Raw genomic sequence first — 24,515 nt, forward strand, 5'->3', positions numbered from 1 at the left:
CATAGTTGTTGTTATTTACATATTGACAGTAAAGGCAGTTTTGATGTAATGTCAAGAAAAATATAAAAATGGAATGTCAAGTTCAAGTAAAAGTTTTTGTAGGTATTGTCCTGTAATTGAGAATGAAAAAATTATAATTGTTGATATATAAGACGTTTGTAAAAAATATTGTATGATATAAGTGTTAAAATTACATTTTTAAGGCATTCATGTGAATTGCAGAATTCTCTTCGCTCATTCTGCAAACTTTTACATGCGTGAATTAAACGTGTACTTTTAACACTTATATCATAAATAACTATTATAGAATTTTTAAAACAAATTTTCACCATTTTATAACATGTTTAATCCAAATCAAGAATTAAGAGTGAAATTCACGTTTCTCTTGTAGTTCCAATTCAAGTATTACAAAAACCGAATATCAGACATACGTGACAATTTCGGTCGGGAGTAAAATCCCGCAGCTGACCTTCCTCCCATAGGACACAGCATGCCACGTTCACCTCTTTTACCCCTTTTTCCCGTATCAGATGGCTATCTACTTAATTAAATTCCACCCCAAAATAAAATATTGCCGGAACGCCTTGGCGTTTCGTACAGGCAACGAATATTTTCTTCATTTCCCTTTGCATTTCTCTCACCTGAATTCTCGAGTGGTGCTTGTAAGAGTGGGACATTAAGATTTTTGTGAGAATTTGTTGTAAAGTTTCGGATACGGAATGTCTTGTTAAGAGATAAATGAAAATATTTTAGATACTCTCAAATGAATTTTGTTAATATAGAAAATATACTTTGGCCTTAAGAGATATTCCAGTTTTCGCTTTGTTTCAGCAATAGTAGAATAAGAGTAGAAAGATGCCTCTGCATTAGTATATTTGTACAGAATTTTCTCCAGGATAGAAGTTTACTTTGTGAATATCTTTTGTTCTCAACATAAGACGAAAATCAAACTTCTAAGTCATCATCACCATTCAACCCGGATCTATTCACTGCTGGATATACATAGGTCTCCCTCATTCTTTTCCATATATTCAATGTAAACTTCCGTGGTTAATTATAAAAACTCTCATTAACAAATATTTGTGGAAGCAATGTGCAATTCGGTGTTGAAATATGTAACAGTAGACGGTTAGTTAAAGTAATTTTATCTTACTTTGGAGTACAAGAACTTTTACTGTACAATTTCTATTATAACAAATTACTAATTTTAAAAAGACTAAAGAAGTTTTTACTCTAATGGCACATAAAACAACATAATGTTACTCTACATCCCTCCAGACTGAAAACAATGGGAACCTTCTCTGGTTACACCTCCGAGGCTTCTACAATTTGCAAGCCATACGAATGCTGAGACTAAAGAAGATGAGGGAATTTTACAATTTATAATTCACGCCCCATCTGCTCGGAGCGGTAAAGTTACAACGAGAATGGTTCCCTTCGTACTCCAATCTAGGGATGGCGGTTTTTGACAAAACACCGGTTTTCGGTTATTATACCGTTTTTTTTTGCTTACGGTTTAACCTGGCGATTATAACCGGCCAAAAAACCGGTTTTTGGAAAAACCAATTTTGAAAAAACCGGTTTTTTAATCCAATAGGTTTAGTCCTGTCGCCAGGGGGGGTACAACGGCCTCGTTAATTCAGATGGACTTACTCAAGTTTTTTTTTATGTATTTTGACCCGAAGAACACGAATTTTTTGGGTAACAGTTGATCCGGATGTCGATAAGATTGTTATAGACCAAGAACTTGAGGAATCAAATAACAGCGATTTTTGGCAAAACAAAACAATATTTTGTATTTTTTGGGCCATTTTAAGTAAAAAATATTTCTACAAGTTTTTTCGTAGGATGCACAGTTTTCGAGATAAACGCGGTTGAACTTTAAAAAAAACGAAAAATTGCAATTTTTGAACCCGAATAACTTTTGATTAAAAAATAAAATAGCAAGTCTGCTTACCGCATTTGAAAGTTTAAGTCAAATTATATGGGTTTTGATTATTTGCATTGGTAAAAATTTATTTTTTTATTGTTTAACAAAGCTATAAACACGTAGGGTTTCCCGTGCTTTTACATGCGTTTTAACGCATGTAACATAGAAATAGTCTTGATTGCACTAGTACCTATTCTACCTACTCGTTCGATTTTAAATGAGAAATCATAGAAACATCACTCACGCACTAGTTGTTTGTAGCTTTGTTTAACAATAACACAATAAATTTTTAGCAATGCAAATAATCAAAACCGACATAATTTGACTTGAACTTTCAAAGGCGCTAAGCAGAATTGCTATTTTATTTTTTAATCAAAAGTTATTCGGGTTTAAAAATTGCAGTTTTTCGATTTTTTGAAAGTTCAACCGCGTTTATCTCGAAAACTGTGCATCCTACTAAAAAACTTGTAGAAATATTTTTTGCTTAAAATGACCCAAAAAATACAAAATATTGTTTTGTTTTGCCAAAAATCGCTGTTATTTGATTCCTCAAGTTCTTGGTCTATAACAATCTTATCGACATCCGGATCAACTGTTACCCAAAAAATTCGTGTTCTACGGGTCAAAATACATAAAAAAAACTTGGGTAAGTCCATCTGAATTAACGAGGCCGTTGTACCCCCCCTGGCGACAGGACTAGTTACAAAGTTACATTTACAATACACTTTAGTTTGCGATACTCCATTCGACTCGATATCAATATGATCAAAATTAGGAATACTATCGAAAGAACATGTATTACTTTTAAGACGTTTGTATATTTGTAGAATAGGTACATTTTAACTCATTTAATACTTCCTGTAAGTATGAGTGTATTGTTTTTAAAACGTAGCGAAATTCTTGGAGATTCGTATTCGTAATCAGTAATTCGATATTCATAGTCAGAGCATTATTTTTGGTAATCAGAAAAAGTCATTCACCCACTTTCAATGTCAAGAGTTAAGTGTGAAAAATAGATGATGTTTGCGTCTAATTAAACCAGATCACTTCTTATGTAAATATTATGATTACAAATACCTTTTCAAGGAAATATTATAAGAAAACTTAATAATTGTTTCTGGCTGATGTGAGATTGCACTTTCAGTTCCCTTCTGTATTTTATAAAATAAAATAAAATTTGAATTATGGTTTTGTTTGGAATAATTACTTGAGAATAATAATTATGATTGGGATCCAAAATAATACCTAACCTAATCCTAATCACCGTAAAAACCTAATAACCGGTTTTTAGTTTAAAAAGAAAAAACCGGTTATAACCGGGACAAAAAAACAACCGGTAAAACCGGTTATTGCGAAGTAAAAAACCGGTTTTAGGTTTAAACCGGTAGGTTTTTTCCATCCCTACTCCAATCAGAGTAACCATGTAAATCAAAAATTAATAACCATTTTCAATTCCGTTGCAAAACAAAAATACAGCCGCACCATATTCTAGTCCAATCAGAGAGTGCAGAAAGCACCCCTACCGGTTTCGAAACTTATTAGTCTCTCATCAGGAGGCACATATGCTGCTCTCTCTGATCCAACCACAACAAATCCCGGCGTGCAGTGCAGTGCGTTTTGGCATTGTGTTGTGGTTTATTACACCACAAAAATAATGAAATATAACAAGACACAAGAAATAGTTTCAGAGTAAGTTTTATGTGTTGTTTATGATTCATTATTCAATAAGAGACTAATTTAACTCATAAATTAAACTAAAAAATAAACCACAAGAATATGTAGGTACTTATAAGCTCATCTAGATAGAAGAAATTAAGTAAAAACAGTACAATTTACTGTAATACTACCGTAATAGATAATTATCGAATATTATATCAAATATTATATATCGAATGAAAAGTAATAAGATAATAATACTAGAAAAGGTACCTACTTATTTATAAACATACTAAATGGAAAACATTGACAAAAACAACTAAAAAGCTTTAATATAAAAAATATTAAAATGTGTTTGAAGAATATTGAAATGATACAACACTTTACATAATTTGAAAACTTTAAAAACTACAATCTACATCTCCAATTGTTTAACAAAACAATAGTTTAGGTTAAGAATTGGACGGAGTAAGAACAGAATAATGGTCAGAATGTCAAGAAATTCTTCTCAAATATTTTGTGCGCATGTGCGAACTTAAAATCCGAAACAAAATCCTCGAACATCGAGAGGCTATCCCGAACATGTTCAGGATCTTTTTTCTGTACTGCGCGAACACCGAATTAAAAATCCGGAGGGTGTTCAGAGGGAAAAATTCGACCTCCGCGAATGCTCCATTTTGTAATGCGGATGCATTCTCCCTCTGGGTACGTTCGGGTTGTTCAGCGATCAAAGCTTATGTGTTCACGCTTTAATGTCCATCTTCCACGTCCATATTGCAGTATCGAAAATACGTATCATCTCAGAGCTCCTACTCTCAGTTCTAATCTAAGATCTTTGTTGCAGAAAATTGTTTTTATTTTTACAAACAAGTTTGTTGCTATTTCTATCCTGGCCCTTATTTCTTTTGTTTGATTATTATTTTCTGAAATCCAGATTCCTATGTTTTTGCATTTTTCAACCCTTTCTATCAGTACATTGCCCAAATGTATGCTTATAGCATTTGTACACTACGAAAAACTTTCGACACTATAGAACACACGGCCGTAATAAACACAATGCAAAATTGTAGAATAGACAGCAGATATATTAACTTAATAAAAGAAACTATGAACCAAGCTACAGTTACATACTACCTAAATGAAAATGAATACACGAACCCTGTACCATTAAACAGGGGAGTCAAACAGGGAGACACTCTATCACCCAAACTGTTCACCTTAGTTTTAGAGGACGTGTTTAAAAATCTAAATTGGAAATACAGGTTGTCCAGAAACTGTACCGACAAACGAAGACAGGAGATTCTTCAGATAATTTTAAGATAATTTAACCCAATTCACTTAGTCCGAAAATGCTTCCTAAGGGAGCTAGAGCTCTTTGAAGATGGCGTCTTGTAATTAGTTTTTCTTAAATACCTTCAGAACGCTTCTATTTAGAAAAACAAAAATTGGTACGCGTATTTATCTACAAGATATAAATCTAATCCATTCATTGCATATTTCTAGTACCGATCATAGGCGTCCGTTTTGGGTAGGGCAACGGTTATTTTATCGCATAACTTTTTTATCTTTAACTTTTATGCATTTCTGACACTGGATTATAAAATTTTGAAGTATTCTAGTACTAAAAGATACTCTTGTTTTAAATCGGTAGGACACACCGTTTTGTAGAAAAATCGATTTAAAAAATTTTTCGCTTTTTAAATAAAAAAAAATATTTCAAAGAAAAACTGTTTAGAAAGACGAAAGCGGGTACATCTATTTATATTCCAGAGATAAATCGATTTCATTAATTGCGAATTTCTAGTACTGGTCATAGGCGTCCGTTTTGGGTAGGTCAACAGTTATTTTATAGCATAACTTTTTTGTCTTGAATTTTTGAGCATTCTTGACATTAGATTATTAAATTATGAGGTATTCGAGTACTAAAAGTTACTCTTACTTTATGTTGGTAAATACTTCGTTTTTTGTAGAAAAGTTCTTTCAATTTTTTTTCAAATTCCAAAAACGAAAAACTTTCAAATCGATTTTTCTAGAAAACGGTGTGTCCTACCGACTTAAAACAAGAGTACCTTTTAGTACTAGAATACCTCACAATTTAATAATCCTGTGTCAAAAATGCATAAAAGTTAAGGGCAAAAAAGTTATGCGATAAAATACCCGTTGCTCTACCCAAAGCGGACGCCTATGACCGGTACTAGAAATTTGCAATGGATGGAATCGATTCATCTCTGAAAGGTAAATAAGCATACCAATTTTCGTTTTTCTAAATAAATGCGTTCTGGAGGTATTTAAGAAAAACTAATTTCATGGCGCCATCTTCAAGGAGCTCTAGCTCTCTTAAGAAGCATTTTCGGACTAGGTGAATTGGGTTAAACTGTCTTAAAACTATCTGAGGAATCTCCTGTCTTCGTTTGTCGGTAGAGTTTCTGGACACCCTGTATAAGGGAATAAACATCAATGGTCGCTACTTCACTAATCTACGATTTGCGGATGACATAATCCTGATAGCTACTGACCTACAAGAACTGCAAACCATGCTTTCAAAAACAACACAGAGAATCTTCTAAAATAGGAGTGAAAATGAATTTAAACAAAACAAAAGTCGTACACTCCGTAGAAACCGTGACAATAATAAACGACAAAGTTATAGAAAACGTTGAAGAATATATACTTAGGACAAAAAAAATTAACTAAATAGGGAAATTCTAACGGAAGAAATAAAAAGAAGAAGAAAGTTAGCAAGAGCAGCATTCTGCAAACTGAACTATATACTCAGAAATCAGCAAATTCAACTACATCTTAAATCTAAAGTTTTTGATGCATGAATTATTCCGATATTAACATATCATATGGGGCACAAACATGGACAATCACAAAAAAGAATATGAACCTACTCAGAGTCACTCAACGCGTGATGGAAAGAGCAATGCTTGGCATATTACTTAAAGACAGGAAAACAAACACACGGATAAGACAGATAATTAAAGTCACCGATGTGGTACAAAAATCATTAAAATTGAAATGGGAATACGCTGGACATGTAGCTAGGACAGATCTAAACAAATGGCACAGAACAATTCTAATCTGGAGACCATACCAACACAAAAGACCCAGAGGCAGACCTCCTATGAGATGGACGATGATCTGAAACGAACTGCCGGGAAAAATTGGCTACGAGTAGCGTACAACAAAAAACAATGGAATGGAAGACTTGAAGAGGCTTATGTTCAGATGTGGACTGAATGGCTAGACGAAGAAGAAGAAGATGCTTATTTGTATATTTGTTTTCTTAGTTATTATCATATATTTAGTCTTTTGTATTCAGTTTTAGTCTATTTTACAGAGAAACTGTTTTGTTTAGTTTCAAATTTACTATCATCGGTAAAATACCCTTATTTTGTAGTTTTTGTTATATTAAACAACGTTGTTGTAAAAAGACAATCCGTATATATACCTTTTTAGTTCTTATCCCACCATACCAGAGTCTATATTTTTAGGTAATTACGACACTTTTGGGACTTGAGTGATTTATAAAAAAGGGTGTCAGGAGGCCGGATGCTTCGTTCCTTTGTTTAATGTTCCTCTGGGAAAATCACTTTCAATTTTAAATAGGTACAGGCAGTCTTCGGGATTCGGTTAATATTTTAAGGAAATCGGGTTTGGGATGATTTTTATCGGTTTTCGAGGGTTGTTATTAAATCACGATCACGTTTTCTTAGAAAATTTTTGAAAGAGAACGGCTTAACGGAAAATCGAAATGGCAATAAAACAGCTGAAGTTGAGTAAAACTGGCACCCCTTGAATTTTTGTAAAATTGTCGAAATAAGCTTAATTTTTTATTGTAACTGTTATCGACGATTGACATGCTCTTATAGTTGTTCTGAAGCTATTTCCTTGTGGCATTTTTATGATTAATTATTTATATGGGAAATAAGCCACAATTAAAATGAAAAAAATAATTTTATTAACGTTTCGACGCCCAAATCGGGTGCCGTTGTCAAAATACAAAATATTACTAAAATAAACTAAAGTGTTGTTGCTAAGCAAAAAAATTCTTCTAATAATTTATTTAATCTCACTCATTTATATTGGCAATTCAGACATATATTATACATTTTAAAGTAGAAGACTTTAAAATGATATTGCCAATATTTATGAGTTGCGTTCCTGGGACGACTTACTGAAAGATAGTTCATTCGATTACATGAAATTAACCCCAACTCAAGAATATCCGTCATAAAAAATTATAGCATGTGATATGTCTTTAAAAAGACAACCAAATGCAACGACAGTAAAATTCTCGCGTTAGAGACTTCATAGTAAATCACAAGGGAAAACCAGGAAAAACCTGTGATACTATCCCGACATCGTAAGTATTTGGTCTTACATTAATTTACTCTCAAAAAATAATACCAAATTCTGACTTGTAACATGTTTAAATTATAAATAATATTAATAATACTAGATATATAAGTAATACTAAAATATAAAATATGTACTAGCTCGATATTATTGACTTACTAATCTTGGTATTTTCTTTCTATTGACTTCCTCTTTCAGTATGGGTAACCACATCCTACTGCATTCTACCGAGGAATTTGCGACACAATTGGTTTCATTTAGCATAATTAGAGCCGCTTCTTTGATTTTTCTCTTTTTACTATCTGATTCTTTCAGGACTATACTTGAATCTCTCCACTGAACTCTATGTTCATTATCCCATGCGTGTTGACATATTTGAGATCTCTCAAATTCTCTATTTTTAATATAAGATTGATGTTCATTTATTCTAACGTCTAATGGTCTTGATGTCTCACCTAAATAAAATTGTTCGCATTCACAAGGTATTTTATAAATGCAATTCTTTGTTCTTTCTTGATCATTGTTAGGTTTAGTTTTAGATAGAATAGATCTCAATGTGTTTGTTGTTTTGAATGTTGTTGAAATGTTGAATTTATTTCCTATTGTTTTAAGTTTCTCGGATAGTCCTTTTATATATGGTATTGATATTTTCCTCGTATTATTTCTGGTGAATGTTGTAGGATCCCGTTCTAAGTTGTTCTGTTCCATTCGATCCAATCTTGACAATTCCTTATTTATAAACGATAAAGGATAATCATTTTTTAATAAAACAGATGTTAACAATTGTTTTTCTGCTAAAAAGGAATTTTCGTTAGAACAAGTAATTTTGGCTCTATCATATAAAAAAGAGAAAAATCAAAGAAGCGGCTCTAATTATGCTAAATGAAACCAATTGTGTCGCAAATTCCTCGGTAGAATGCAGTAGGATGTGGTTACCCATACTGAAAGAGGAAGTCAATAGAAAGAAAATACCAAGATTAGTAAGTCAATAATATCGAGCTAGTACATATTTTATATTTTAGTATTACTTATATATCTAGTATTATTAATATTATTTATAATTTAAACATGTTACAAGTCAGAATTTGGTATTATTTTTTGAGAGTAAATTAATGTAAGACCAAATACTTACGATGTCGGGATAGTATCACAGGTTTTTCCTGGTTTTCCCTTGTGATTTACTATGAAGTCTCTAACGCGAGAATTTTACTGTCGTTGCATTTGGTTGTCTTTTTAAAGACATATCACATGCTATAATTTTTTATGACGGATATTCTTGAGTTGGGGTTAATTTCATGTAATCGAATGAACTATCTTTCAGTAAGTCGTCCCAGGAACGCAACTCATAAATATTGGCAATATCATTTTAAAGTCTTCTACTTTAAAATGTATAATATATGTCTGAATTGCCAATATAAATGAGTGAGATTAAATAAATTATTAGAAGAATTTTTTTGCTTAGCAACAACACTTTAGTTTATTTTAGTAATATTTTGTATTTTGACAACGGCACCCGATTTGGGCGTCGAAACGTTAATAAAATTATTTTTTTCATTTTAATTGTGGCTTATTTCCCATATAAATAATTAATCATGCTCTTATAGAGAGTTTTAACGTATGTTATAGAGAGAAAATCCACAAGAAATACTTGTGTTTAAGGAGAACTACACAAACTTAAAATAGGCAAATGAGAAATCAAAATATCACAATCGACTTAGATGGAAGTGAGATCGAAAGTATCGAAGAGTAACCTAGGACACACGATGAAATTACGCAATAGAATCAAACGACAGAGATAACTAGAAGAATAAGAATGACTTGGACAGCAATAAGAAAACTCAGTGATGTGTTGAAAAAAAAAATAGATATCAATAAATCGAAAGAAAAGGGTATTCAAAAATTGTATTCTACCAGTCATGACCCATGGAATGGAGATCATGGGTCTATTGAATAAAAAGAAGTACTTGCTTTTACTTCCTCGTATTTAAGTATTGACAACCCTTATCCGGGCAAGGTGGGTTTAACGAGCCCGAGACGCCAACTCTTTTATCATAAACTGATAAAAAAAAATTGATTGAATTTTATGCATCACTGAATTTGTTTAGAAGTATGTTTCCTTTTCAGATCATTTTTGAATTTATTGCGTCGAAAGAATTTTGTCACGTAAAGAGGCAACATGGGCCCGTCGGGCCCTATTTTCATTATCAGATCCGGAATTTTGTTCGAATGAAATTTGTTCAAAGAAATTTATTCGACGGAAATTTATTCGAATATATATTGTTCGAACAGAAAGTTGTTCGAAAGAAAGTAGTTCGAAAGGAAATTGGTTCGAAAATAAATTATTCGAGGAATTCGTATCTAGGGAATGGTCTACGTGATTAATACTTAATGACTTAGGTAATCTCTAATATCACTATTGCAATTAGACAGGTAGGAATTTTATTTTATTAATGACATTTAAGATTAATGACATTTGTGATTTAAAATGGCTGCGAAATTTTTTAAAAGTTCGAAAGGCAAAGATATGCTTAGTTTTCACGGATATTTATACGTACAGGACAAAAGTTGTGATACCAAAGTTTACTGGAAGTGTGCAAATTTTAAGAAGTTCTCTTGTAAAGGTCGAGCAATTCAAAGACGACCAGAAGAAGTGAAAGAAACTGGTGAACATAATCATGCTGGTGAAGCTGCCGTGATTACTGCGAAAGAGGCATACAGTAATATGAAGGAAGCTGCAGTTAGAACTCGAGACACACCTCACTACATTATTTCAAATTCGTCTTGTCAACTACATTTTGCAGCAAGCTCCCAGCTACCTTCAATAGAAAGCATGAAAAGGACTATTCGAAACGTTAGATTAAAGAAGAATAGCGAACCAACGCTTCCAAAGACACGCGCCGAAATACAATTTCCGGATGAGTACCGAAAAACCGACAATGGAGAAGACTTCCTCTTATTTGATAGTGGTATGATTGACTTGAGAATTTTATTGTTTACAACACGACGAAATTTACAACTCCTAGTAAATTGCGAGCATTGGTACGCTGATGGCACGTTCAAAACGGTACCATTATTATTTGAGCAATTGTATACAATTCATGGAATAAATGAATGCGTAGCAATTCCATTGGTATATGCACTGTTGCCGAATAAAACTGAAGCCGTGTATCGTGAAATTTTAAATGTAGTTAAGCGGCTAGAACCTCGAGTGAATCCAACTTCTTTTATGATTGACTTCGAACCTGCCATGATAAAAGCTATTGGAGCAGAGTTTCCACAAACCAGGTTACGTGGTTGTTTTTTCCACTTTTGTCAATGCATATATCGACGAATTCAAGAAGAGGGATTAAAACGGATATACGATAATAATATAGACTTTGCTCTAAAAATTAGGATGCTGTCGGCTTTGGCATTTGTTCCTTCAAGAGAAGTTATAAATTCTTTCGAAGCATTGATCGATAATGAAGAATTTCCCGAAGAAGCTCAGCAAGTGGTAGACTACTTCGAGGATACTTGGATAGGTCGTCCAGATCGCAGAAATCGGCGTCGCCAACCACGTTTCCCCATTTCTATGTGGAACTGCTACGATTCTGTGTTAGATGGTCTTCCAAAGACCAATAATTCCATAGAGGGATGGCACCGTGGATTTCAGGGGCAAGTAGGAGCTGAACATCCAAAAATTTGGAAATTGATCGAAGCAATAAAAAGGGAACAAGCTATAAATAATGTGCGAATCGAACAAATAGTTGCTGGTCACGGCATACATCAACAAAAGAAGAAATATAAAGACAGTGCAGCACGTCTGTTAAATGAAGTAAATGGTTTTGATGTAAGAGTTGACACTATAACCTATTTACGTGGAGTTGCCCATAATATTTCGTTGTAAGTACGATTGTATATTTTAATATATGTAATAACAGGATGTAATAACATATGTAAATAATAATAATTTTGAAAATATATATTTTTGCAATTCGAGTACCCACTTTAATTATAGCTATTAAAATTTCTGCAGTTCAAGTGCGCCCAAACTTTTCAACCCTTAAAAACGGTATCCGGAATTTTATTCGAATTAAATTTGTTCGAACAAATTTATCTTCTAACAAATTTCTTTTCGAACAAATAACATTCGAACAAATTTCCGTCGAATAAATTTCTTCGAACAAATTACATTCGAACAATTTTCCGAGATTCGTATTTATACCTAGTCTAAATATTTGCTACAGAAGTTAATCTGGTAGTCAGGTAATGCTTTTGTAGATTATCTTAACGACTTTTATGATTCCGGAAATCCAATAATAAAGTCTAAATGTGTACAAACAATATAAACATCTCTTTGATGTGAACATCAAAGAGATGCTTACAATATTTTTTTTATCTATTCTAAATTAATTTTAAAAACTGATAATCATTGTTGGAATGCAATAATATTGTTAGGTAAGTAACTATCCATATTTTGAAATAAATAATGCACCTGCTATCAGTCGTTTGATATCGATATTATTGTCGACAACTCAGCTCCTAAAATTATATTGAATTACTCCGAAAATAAATGACTAATCTGTGTTTTTTATTTTTATTGTTTTTTTAACCTAATACTTAATAATAAATTAATTTGTCATGTCAATTAGCTATTCTAGTTGGGAATGAGCTGATCTTGTGGCTTAGTAACTTAAATAGTAAATTGATATGACAAAGTATTATTTGGAAAAGTAAAATTAAAATATTCTTCTGACTTATGCGTTTTATTCATTTTGTAAAGATTGTTTTTGTCAGTGCTTTATACATGAGCTGCTAATTACAATCTTTTTTCAAAAGGATTTTCAAACAATAATTAAATGCAACAACACCGTAATTTTTTGCAGGTTATGCGTAAACATCAACCCCTCTTTTTAAATAAAATAGCCTGGTAGATTTACTAAAGTTTTTATTTATTTATTATTTAAGTCTTTACTTGGCTCCAAGTGTCTATTACTTGTGAGATTTGTCTACAAAAGTTTTCTTGCATTTTATTATTTTGTGTAAATCTTTCAGGTAGATCGCACCCTCGAGGTAGACCGCATACTACAGTAGCACCTTTTTTTAATATAGGCAATTTAAATTTAACTTTAATAAAAAATCAAAAAAGAATATTAGAAATATATGGGTAAATATAAATAGTACATTCAAGAACAGTAGTGGGCTCAACGGACTCTGGTTGCCCGGTTACGTAAATAAAATGTGTTGCCCGGATAAGGGTTAGTAGTAATTGAACCAAACATTAAAGAAATGACTTTATTCAATTACTATTAAGTAAATACTTAAATATTTGTAAGTAAAAGCAAATACTTCTTTTTATTCAATAAATCCTATGACACTTACAGAGTGGTCAGCCAATAGATTGGCATCTCCTAAAATTGTTCCTAAAGGTAATCCACACGAGAATTTACAAGCTATGTGAAAGTCAAATTTCGCCCAACAAGTTCGGGTTCATAAATGCTGTTGGTACGAGAGAGGCTTTGTTTTCAATACAAGTCTTATTTCAGAGATGCAGAGACGTCAATTGCGACGTATACGCATGTCTGGTTGATTACGAGAAGGCATTCAATCGAGTACAACATGCCAAGATGATGCAAATACTAAAAGAAGCAAGAATTAACAAACAAAACCTGAAAATATTTAGAAACCTTTACTGGAATCAGACTGCAAACCTCAGAGTTGACGGTAAACACACCGAATATATATGAATCATGCGTGGAGTGAGTCAGGGCTGCATTTTGTCCCCCCTAATTTTCAATTTTTTACTCTGAAAGAATATTTATCGAAGCTTTGCACGAAACTGAAACAAGTATTCTACTAAAAGGATACCGGCTAAATAACATCAGGTATACAGATGACACCATAGTATTTGCGGACAATCTAGAAGACCTACAAGTCCTCATGAACAAAATCACGTATTATAGTCAACAATATGGACTCAATATAAACGTATAGAAAACAAAGCTTATGATCGTCAGCAAGAAAAAGATAAGGTCAACTCTATATCAACCAAACCCCTGTAGAAAGAGTGAGGCACTACAACTAACTCGGCACCATAATAAATAAAGAATGGACCAACAACGAAGAGATAAGAGTGCGCATCGGAAAAGCTAGATCAATCTTAAACCGTATGGGCGCGTTTTTCAAGAGCCACAACCTTTCTTTTGGTATATAAGTAAGAATGTTCAGATGTTACGTCTTCTCTGTCCTTTGAACGAGTCCTCCGACCTTGAACGAGGATATGTGCCGAAAGTTGGAAGCACTTGAGATGTGACTATATCGGAGAATTCTTAAAATCCCATGGACTGATCGGGTCACAAATGAGGAGGTCCTTAGAAGAATGGGGAAGAACCGAGAGGTACTAACCACCATCAAATCTCGAAAGTTAGAATACTTTGGACACATTATGCGAAATGAATCCAGATATGTCTTCATATAAGCTATCCTGCGAGGAAAAATATTTGGAAAGCGAGGTCCAGGAAGAAGAAGAACGTCCTGGTTAAAGAACCTCAGAACCTGGTTCAACACAACGTCGGTGCAGCTTTTCCGCGTTGCTGCAGATACGGTGAAGATTGTCATGATGATCGCCAACATTCGTCACGGATAGGCACATCAAGAAGAAAGAAGAGGATTGAGAATGACGCAGAAGGTGATCGAACGAGCTATGTTAGGAGTAGCTCTGAGTGAACATATATGAAAGCAGGACGTGCCAAGCAGGACAATGTTGGAAAATTTAATTGGAAGAATTTCACAAATGAAATGGAACTGGGTAGGACACGTAGCACGGAGAAACAATGACGGGTGGACGAGAAACATTGTACCTGCATTGTACATACAGCCAGGGTTGTACTGCTACGAGAAGAAGAAAAAGAACATCCTCCTCATGCTCTTTTTATTATTGTTCCTATACCGAGTATATCGCATCAGTTTCTCATGTCTTTCAATTGTGCTTATCAAAATGTTTGTAAAAGATTATATTTGTCGCCTTTGAGACCACTATCTAATATTTACCTAAAAGAATTGTTAAAAGAAACACCCGAAAGTCTACAACGGCACTTGTATAAAGGATATACATACGTTTACGACATGCAGATAACACAGTGTCATTTGTCTACAGAGATGTAGGTCTTTTAAAGTTAACAGATTTAGAGATTCGTGCAAGCGAGATAGAATTTAGAATATGTAAATATACAATAAAGACCACCAGAAACTTATGCGAACTGTATTACACCGCATGCAAATAAATGCCCAGAGGAGAGAATTCAAGACATTTGCTGCTACGTGTCTTCGATACGGAAACATACATTGTTACTGAGTTCACATACAAACTAATAGAGGCTATCTAGTCGTGATATTAACAATCATATTTTGTTATCAAAATTTGTATTATCAGGGCTCTTAAGCTATTTTCTTATGGCGTATGTGGCTAATTTAAGTAGACACTTAAGATTTGTAGATAATACTTATGGATTTAGATAGAACAAAAATTTGTTCGCGGACGGTTGTCTATTCTGATTTGGGTAATATTTGTTTATTTTAATCCTAAAATGAAATTATTGATTCTAGTGGATAACTCATTGAAGGAATTTTCATGTAATGTATTTTATGGATAACATGGTAACTTACTGAGTTTGTAGCTATAATTTCAGGGCTGCAGAATATAAGATATTTACAATTATTACTCAGTAGTTTGGGACAATACAGTTCTTTTATAAATACACTGATGGTAAAAAAATACAACACTAGAAGGGCAAAATTTTGTTTTAAATATTTATTTATGGCGTATACGTTACAATATTCTTTTTTTTTTTTTTTTGAAAAATGGCTTTGGCAGAGCCAATTAGCCAGACTTGTTTGTGATTGATTGCAGATTCATAGTCATAAATTTCTTATAAACATAAGTACATTCTACAATATTATTTTTATAGATACATTGGTACATTGTGTAGCTTTTTTTATTTTGTTTTTTTTTTTAATTATTTTACTGTTTTTTAAATATAAAATATATTTTAATTTGTGCGAAACACTTCTTTTTTTTATGTTTGTTTCTATTTTTTTTTTCTTTTTTTATTTATGTTTGTTTCTATTTTTTTTTTCTTTTTTTTTTATTTATTATTTTTTTTGTTATTATTTTATTATGTGTTTTTTTTTATATATATATTTTTTTTTTTAATTTTTTCAAACCACATTAACAAATTATGCCTATTATATTAAGTTTACAACTTGTATTTACATAATTTAACATGTTTATAAATGAGATGAAGAATTTCCATATCATTTGTAAATATTAAAGTATTAAGATTTATTGGGAAAAAACATTTTAAATCTTTTAATTCTTTATAAAGGTCGTTTATGTTATTTATGTTTAAATGACATTCTAATATGACATGTGTTAGATCTCCGATTTTGCCACAAGTACAATTGGGAGTATCTGACAAGCCGATTCTATGCATGTAATATGGCGTAAGAGCATGATTGGCTCTCAGCCGATTAATGGTCTTTATAAAATGTCTGTTATATTCTGTATAAAACCATCTTTTTGAGAATATCCTAGGGTTACAATGAGCAAAATTTGAGCCAGTATTACATTCTCTGTAATGCAATTGCCAATTATTTTTAAGTTTTTGTCTGCTAAAAGTATCAATATCTGAAGCTGGAATTAAATTTTTGTTTATTTTTTCTCCGATTACATAAGCTGATTTAGCAAAATTGTCAACTATTTCATTGCCTTTTATTCCCGAATGACCCTTAATCCAAGCAAATGTTACATTTACTCCTAATTGTGCAATTTCAAACAGAGTTTTAAGTATATTCAATTCAATGTGGTTTATGTGTTTGACTGTTTGAATGTTACTTAATCTGTCCACCACGCTTTTACTGTCAGTAAATATAACATAATTGCTAGTTGGATTCAGTAGTACATACTGAACAGCAAACATTACTGCTATCATTTCTGCTGTGTATATTGAGCATTCAATAGGTAGGCTATATTGATGATGGTAATTTGTATTTTCGTGGAATACTGCACAGCCCGTTCCATTTGCGTCTTTTGACCCATCGGTAAATATGTACTGAAAATTTGACCATTTTTCTCTAATAAGTATATCAAACATATTTGGCGGTAAATGTGAGCTTAAATAACATGTTTTAACCTTGTTAGAAAATAATGTTTTTGTCATTGCACTGTAGTAAGGCGGAATTTGGCTTTTATAGATAATTTCACTGTACTTTACCGTACTTAGATAACTTTCTACCAAAGGTATAGATTTTTTAGTTCTCCAGTACCTATGAGTGAGGTCTAAAACTGATAGCTCATGTAGATCTTGAAGGTATTTACATTTTTTGGACAGAATTCGAGTTGTAAATTTATCACTGAGAAATTGGCGGCGTAAATGCAATGGAGGTTCCACTGCTTCATTTTCCATTATTTGGACTGGAGTGGATTTTAAATAACCTAGGCATAATCTTAAGCATTTATTTTTTTGAATTTCAAGTTTATTTAGAAGTGTATTGGTCGCTGATCCAAATAAATGACAGCTATAGTCGAGAATGGGTCTGATCATGTTACGGTAAAACATCAAAGCAATATTTGGGTCTGCTCCCCAATTTGTTTTACAGAAAGCTCTTAAAATATTTATTGAGTTTTCTGATTTTTTAACAATATGATGAATGTGATCTTTCCAAGACAATTTCCTGTCTAGATAGGTACCAAGATACTTAACACAGCTTTTAATTGGAAAATTAAATTTTCCAACGTTAAGATTGCCTTGTGGAACTCTACGCTTTTTTGTAAAGTAACACACCTCAGTTTTTGTGTCAGAAATTGATAATCCTACTTCTTCGTAGCACTGATTTACGATTTCTAATGCGACTTTTAAATTATCCTCACATCTACTTAACAATTTTCCTTCTGTATATAAAACAACATCATCAGCATATTGAAGAATTTTTGTATTGTTGGGTATACTAACTTCAAGGTCTATGTTGTACAGGATGTATAAAATCGGGCTTAAAATACTCCCCTGTGGCAATCCAATATTAGTTAGTCGAGGATATGAAAATTCATCATTATTAATTTTTAAATAAGTTAATCTGTTGGAATATAAAGATTTTAAAAAGAGAGCAAATGAATTAGGGATTCCAATATACAACATTTTTTTGTAAAGAATGTCTAAATTAACATTATCAAAAGCAGCGGAAATGTCAAGGAACGCAGCTGCTGTAGACTTATTTCTTGTAAAGTTAAGTTGAATTGACGTAACTAGAGCTGCAGTTGCATCTTGAGTAGACCTAGACTTGCGAAAACCATATTGGGATCTTGGAAGTATACCATCGTGTTCTAACCAATGTTCAAATCTATTTTTAATTATTCTTTCGAATGTTTTAAAAAGACATGAAGACAAGGAGATAGGTCGGTAAGAATTTGGATCACGGTCTGGTTTGCCAGGTTTTTTAATAGGAATTATCAGGTATTCTTTCCAACTATTTGGTACTGGTATCTTATTTGTCCAAATATTGTTGAAAATGTTTAGTAGTGAAATTTTATGTTCGATCGGTAAGTTGTACAACAGCGAATATGACACATTGTCTATACCTGGAGAAGTATTATTTCTTTGTTCAAGGGCTCGATGCAATTCCCATAGATGAAAATTTTCGTCAAAATTGTGGTTTTGTCTGGATACTGTTTGAATATCTTCTTGTACGGTGTCGTCATTTGGAACCCATGCCGGAGCAATTTTTCTGTGGAAATCTTGCAACCATGTATCTTCTGGATCAATAGGTACTCTGTTGGCTTGTTTGCGGTTTTTAAAACAATTAACTTTTCACCAGACATCTTTTAATGGTGTTCTTGAGTTTAGTCTTTCGCAAAAATCAATCCAATTCTTCTTTTTTTTCTGTTTGAAGATTTTCTTTGCAACAGCGTCAAGTCGTTTATACTCTATTAAATTTTGCAGCGTTGGATTCTGTTTATAATTAATGAACGCATGTTTTCTACTTTCAGCTGCTAGTTGACACTGATTATTCCACCATGGTTTCGGAATATGGCTTCTGTTTTTTTCGTTAATGGAGGAATATTTTGGAATAGCGATGTTGGCTGCCTGGTTTATATGTGTTAACAATTCTTCGTAGATTAATGGAACTTCCATTGCTTCCAAAGTACTGGCATAAGTCATCCAATTGGCTCTGCTAAGGTTCCATATTCTATGTTTTCTACTGGATGTGGTTTCTGTTGCGGAGAAACTTTGTGATGAAATAATGATTGGCACATGGTCAGATCCATGAGGTTCTAGTAGAGTATTCCAATGGAAATAAGAAGCAATATCTCGGGAACAAATGGTTAAGTCTACAGCAGAAGGTTTTTTGGAAATAGCGAGAGTGGGAGACCCATCGTTTAAATATTCTAAATTACAATATTCTATAGCATCTAGAAGATCTTTACCTAATCTATCATCAACTTCGCAACCCCACGCCAAATTGTGTGCGTTAAAATCGCCTCCTATTATAAATGGTTTTGATATATTTTCTAAAAAATTTATCCATTGTTGAATTGAAACTTTATTATTGGGTTCATTATATAAAGAAATTATATGTAAAGGTTTTCTGAAAGGTGAAATTTTAATGGAAATACACTTATATGTAAACGAATACGTATTTGGAAAAATTATTTCTTCACATTTTATGTTAGATTTCAAAAGGATGGCACATCCGCCATATCCATCAGGGCGGTCAGCTCGAAAACAATTAAATTCTTTAAAGTTATAATATTTTCCCGGTTTGAACCAGGTTTCAGATAATAGAGCTATACTGATGTCGTTCTGATGGAGTAAATATTCTAAATTATGTTTATTAGCAACTGCCGAACGACAGTTCCATTGTAATATGTTTATTTTAGTTAGGCCTGCGATTTGATGTTAGATTTTGGTTAAAATGGTTACTAATTAACTGAATTACATCAGATTTTGAAATATTAAAATTATTATTTTGTTTAATTGAATTAACAATTGTAAGAACTGATTCTAAAATGACATTTATTACAGAAGAATCTAACTCTTCTGACTGTGAATCTGCAACGTTTAAGTTTTGTTGATAGAATTGACTTTTAACTATTCCCTCAGAATGTTTTGGAGGGGAAACTACAGATATTATTTCTTTTCTGGCTATATCAGTTGGGTCTGGACTATTTGGCTTTTGCCTTTTATTTGGCCTACTGGTGTTGGTGTGAGGATTAAATATAAATTTAGCAAAGTTATTTCCTTGGGTAGAAGTAGAAGGTTGTGAATTTTGTGAAAAATTTGTATCATTGTTTGTGATATTTGACCTAAGAATACTAGCATATGAATTCTTTGGTATATTTTTATTTGTATCGTAAAAATTAACGTTTGTTAAACCCATCGTCTCTTTTATTAACTTTTGTCGTGTGAATTCTGGACACGCGCTTAAATTCGTAGTCAAGTGATTCCCCTTACAGCTGAAACATACTTGTGTGAACTCAACTTTTGTACAATTTTTAGAATTATGAGATTCTTGGCATCTATTGCATCTTGGCTGACTCCTACACTGACTGCCTAGGTGGCCGTACCTAAGACAGTTGAAACATAACAGAACTTTCTGTTTATACACTTCAATTTCTTTAATAACCTTATTTATGACTACATATTTAGGTAAAGTTTGCGATTTAAAGGTCACAATACAAGATTTAGTAGGGACATATTCGACAATTTTTTCCTCATTAACAATTTTCTCTAATTTACGCGTAATTCTTTTAACGTTTGCAATTTCAAATATACAATGACTATCATACTGTTTTATTTTACTTTTTATATACTCTTCAGAGAAATCTATGTCTATGTCTCTAATAACTCCCTGTCTGTGTAAAATAAATTTTGGAATATATAGATCCAAATTATTTGATCTAAAAATTTCCAGAGATTTGTTTTTAATAAGATTATTTGCAGTTTTATAGTCTTTGCATTTGACTCTAATCCTATTTCGGCCGATGGCATCTATACTGGAAATCATATTGTCTGCTTCAGGAAAGTTAGACAAAATAATTTCACCAATTTTCAAAGAATTTAATTTACCTTTAAAATCATTAGCACTGTTTTCGATGTAAATGTGATATGGTCCCAGGTCATTACTATTAAATAAAAATGCTTGCCTTACCTCTTTTAAGTTCTGTTTTGTTTCATTATTAACATTCATCTTCGTTGTATTTGGATCATTTGGATACTGGTTGTTGTTGTTGTTTTTGGTTGTCAAATTTATTGGAATGGGAGTACTTACAGAAAGTTCCATTTGTTCGGCATCATTTTGACTATCGAATATAATAGTTTTTCTGGGCGGTGGATCAGGAGGCCTACCTCCGCTATTGACACTCATATTGCAGTTGTAGGCGCTTCAGCAAACGATATTGCAGTCGTAAAAAATTCAAATTAAATTAAGACAATGGGGGTTATCTGTAGTCTCAATGATCGTTGTACCGAAGGTACGTCCGATTTATATGATTACTACTATAAAAATGTAGAAAAAAACGTCGAAAACTAATATTTTTTAAAGAGCAATTTAAAAGATCGGTTTTCACTTTGACGTTTTTCTGACGCATCTGTACAATATTCTTATTATTTGATAATATTCTAAACAAATTTGCAACGTCATTTTGTCAAAATATGTATTAATAATGAAAGGTTCCTCTTTCATTTACTATAACCTCAGTTATTGTATGGGACATTTATCGAATTAAGTAGTCTAAATCATATTGCGGAATACTCATTCAGATTCTTCTTGTGGCATTCAACAGGTGTTCTAAGTTTTCTGGAGGACGTGACAATCGATTTAGGTTTCCACCTACCATATTCCACATATGCTTGATGGGTGACAAATCAACTGATTTTGATGGTCACTTCAAAGTCTTGTTACAATTAATTTAACATGTTTAATTTTGTTTAAATTTAATTTCAAATTTAAACAGACTATTTTCAAATTAATTACTATCCGTTGTAATTAAACGTGGACAGTACCACTTTCTGTAAACTTGTTGCGATTGTGGCTTTTTAAACACGCGTCGCTTCTGCTAAGAATTTGGTTGTGTTCTATCAATTCCTGGTGTCTGTAAGTATGCTAAGTTTAGATTTGTTTCTTTGCTCTAATGAGTTTTTTTTCCGTAGAAAAAACACCAATCAGGTTAGGGGGTGAGCCTTATATTCGTTAAGGCCGTTAAGTAGCCTAATCCAGTCTCTGGATATATTTTGAGGATTACCTGCTACCGGTATTAGAATTATATTCTGGATGGAGTGACGAGTGCCTCCATATTATTTCTGGTTCCTTCCCGTATTGAAAATATTTTGAATGGTTTCTTCCCGTATTGAGGACATTTGGTAGGAGTTTGGTTTGGGATATGGATTCTATGGCTTCTATCTGGCTTTGAGCCCGATTTTTTTTATGTTTGGTTGGATCCACGTGTCATGGAACATGGCAGATATATCCAAGTTAAGTACAACATAGTGTGTTAATTTTTTGAGCCTGTTGGGATTTTATCTGAGTTTTTAATTACAAGTTTTTTTAAATATGTATAGCTATTCTGTGTGCGTTAGCATGTGGTAACTTTTTATTGAGGTAATTTTTATCGAGTGCCCAGGCAAAAAATTATCATATAATTTTTTGTCTGGTTGTTATAAGCAATTCAAAGGTTCAATATAGATTTGTACCAATCAACCTTGTAATTACCTTGTTAATATATTGAAAGATTTTTCCGTTTGGGTTAGATTATTTGACATTAGTTTTTGTAAATTTCGTATTAAATTATATTATTTAACACTTTTTTACATTTCGTTTTCCATTCAGGAATTTATATACTTATAGTCAAAAGGATATTTTTATTTCTCAATAAATATAGTGTTAATTTTCAATGAAGGTATTTGTTTTTTTTTATCTAGCCCTGAACGTATTTGTTCAATAATAATCCAGGAACCATAAATATTCTTTTTGAGTTTTGGTTTAGAGTAGAGATTTAGTCAAATTTAAGTACCTTGATGGCATTCTCGGGGTACAATCTGTTTAATAATTGAATACCTGGCGCCCTTGAAGAATATTTATTGGTGAATGGATTCTTTTGAGCCTCTTGAGGAAGAAGCAATTTCCCTAAGAGTATACTCCCCTTGGAGATGTAAGAGTACTCAGTAAACTTTCAGTTTTTTAGCCGGAGCTTTTAAATTTTCCAGTTTTGAGTAGTAAATTTTTCTTTTGTAACAGCAATTTTTTATTCCGTAACAGAGTCTATACGAGATTCTTGTATGTATTGGATGGTTTTACGGGCAATATGAGGTTTTGCGTTATCATGTTGAAAGATCGCATTTGGATTAGTTTGAAGATAGGAATTTATTCCATCAAAATGACGGCTAACGGAACGGCGGAATTTAGTCGAGATTTTAAATTTACACTACTATTGACCCTCCCTAAAGATTTGAAAAATAAAATTTGGGGCCGCTCAGCATGCAAGGTTAGGCCTGTTATTCATCTAACCCAACTGGACTATCCCTGCTATCTTTGTTATCTACCACATACGGAAATTGTTGTAAGGAAAAAATTTGGGCATCTCGTCAAAATGAAGCTACTCACGAAAAATTAGCTTGTTAGTAGTAAATGGTGAAAATAGTACTGGGATCCCTAACTAAAAGCTAAAGACACAGAAATAAATTTTCTTATCTTTTTTGTTTAAAACAAAGGAAAAACTTCAATAGGAAGTTTAAGGGAAAGATAGTGAGGTACAAATTTTATCACATATTATAATATATTTTTAGATAATACTTACAAAGAAAAATTTTGATCCAAATAAATAATAGTATACAAAGTGTTCCATTTTTTTGGCCATCAGTATACAATAATACAGTATATATTGTTATGATCTGCTTCTTATTACTTTTATATTAATTATTATTTAATTGATCAATTATTTAATTAACGCAAATCATACATAAAAATTAAGAAAGAATCTCAGGGTGCCTTTTTATAACATAAAAAAACAATCTAAATTATCTTATGTTATACTTATCTTCTCTCGTGGTTTCAGTATCTCATAGTTGATCCTTATCGAAAAATCATAAATAAACACATACAAATACCTTCATTATCAAAAGCAACGCTCTGTAAATTTATTAATTAAATCCTGTGGGCATAACTGTCCAAAATAAACTTTTACCATATAAATTAATCTAATTCAAACAAATATTTATCGCTTTGTTTTTGATACTATTAATAAAACAAACTAAACAAACAAATTTGTTATTCGCAAATTACTTATAATTCCTATTAAATTTTTGAAATGTTGGAACCTTAAATGCATATGCTTTTACGTAAAAAAATTTAACTTCTGATTATAAAACAAAATCGATCACATAGGTTATTGACTGACCTTTTTGATTCACACACAATGATGTCTCCTCTTGACCCAAACAGTTCCTCTTTGTTGATTATGTTAGGCTACCAATCAAAGCCCTCTCCGTTCTCACCAAACAATCCAACAGGATACCAGCAACTATTTCTCCAAAACACA

At 32.3% G+C, this 24,515-nt stretch overlaps 1 protein-coding gene across 1 annotated transcript; it reads left to right on the plus strand.

The window, feature by feature from the left end:
* Positions 1-10,433: 10,433 nt before the first annotated feature.
* Positions 10,434-12,824, plus strand: LOC126880987 (FLYWCH-type zinc finger-containing protein 1-like). The gene is made up of 2 exons (XM_050645070.1): positions 10,434-10,914; positions 12,814-12,824. Exons 1-2 carry the CDS (start codon positions 10,434-10,436, stop codon positions 12,822-12,824), a joined length of 492 nt encoding a protein of 163 aa, XP_050501027.1.
* Positions 12,825-24,515: the final 11,691 nt, after the last annotated feature.

Source organism: Diabrotica virgifera, chromosome 2, assembly GCF_917563875.1.
Source record: "Diabrotica virgifera virgifera chromosome 2, PGI_DIABVI_V3a".
In the NCBI taxonomy this organism is placed as follows: Eukaryota; Metazoa; Arthropoda; class Insecta; order Coleoptera; family Chrysomelidae; genus Diabrotica; species Diabrotica virgifera.

What these genes read in the sequence shown, in the direction of transcription:
- LOC126880987 (XM_050645070.1), top strand. Translation starts at nt 10,434, where the DNA reads ATGGCTGCGAAATTTTTTAAAAGTTCGAAAGGCAAAGATATGCTTAGT.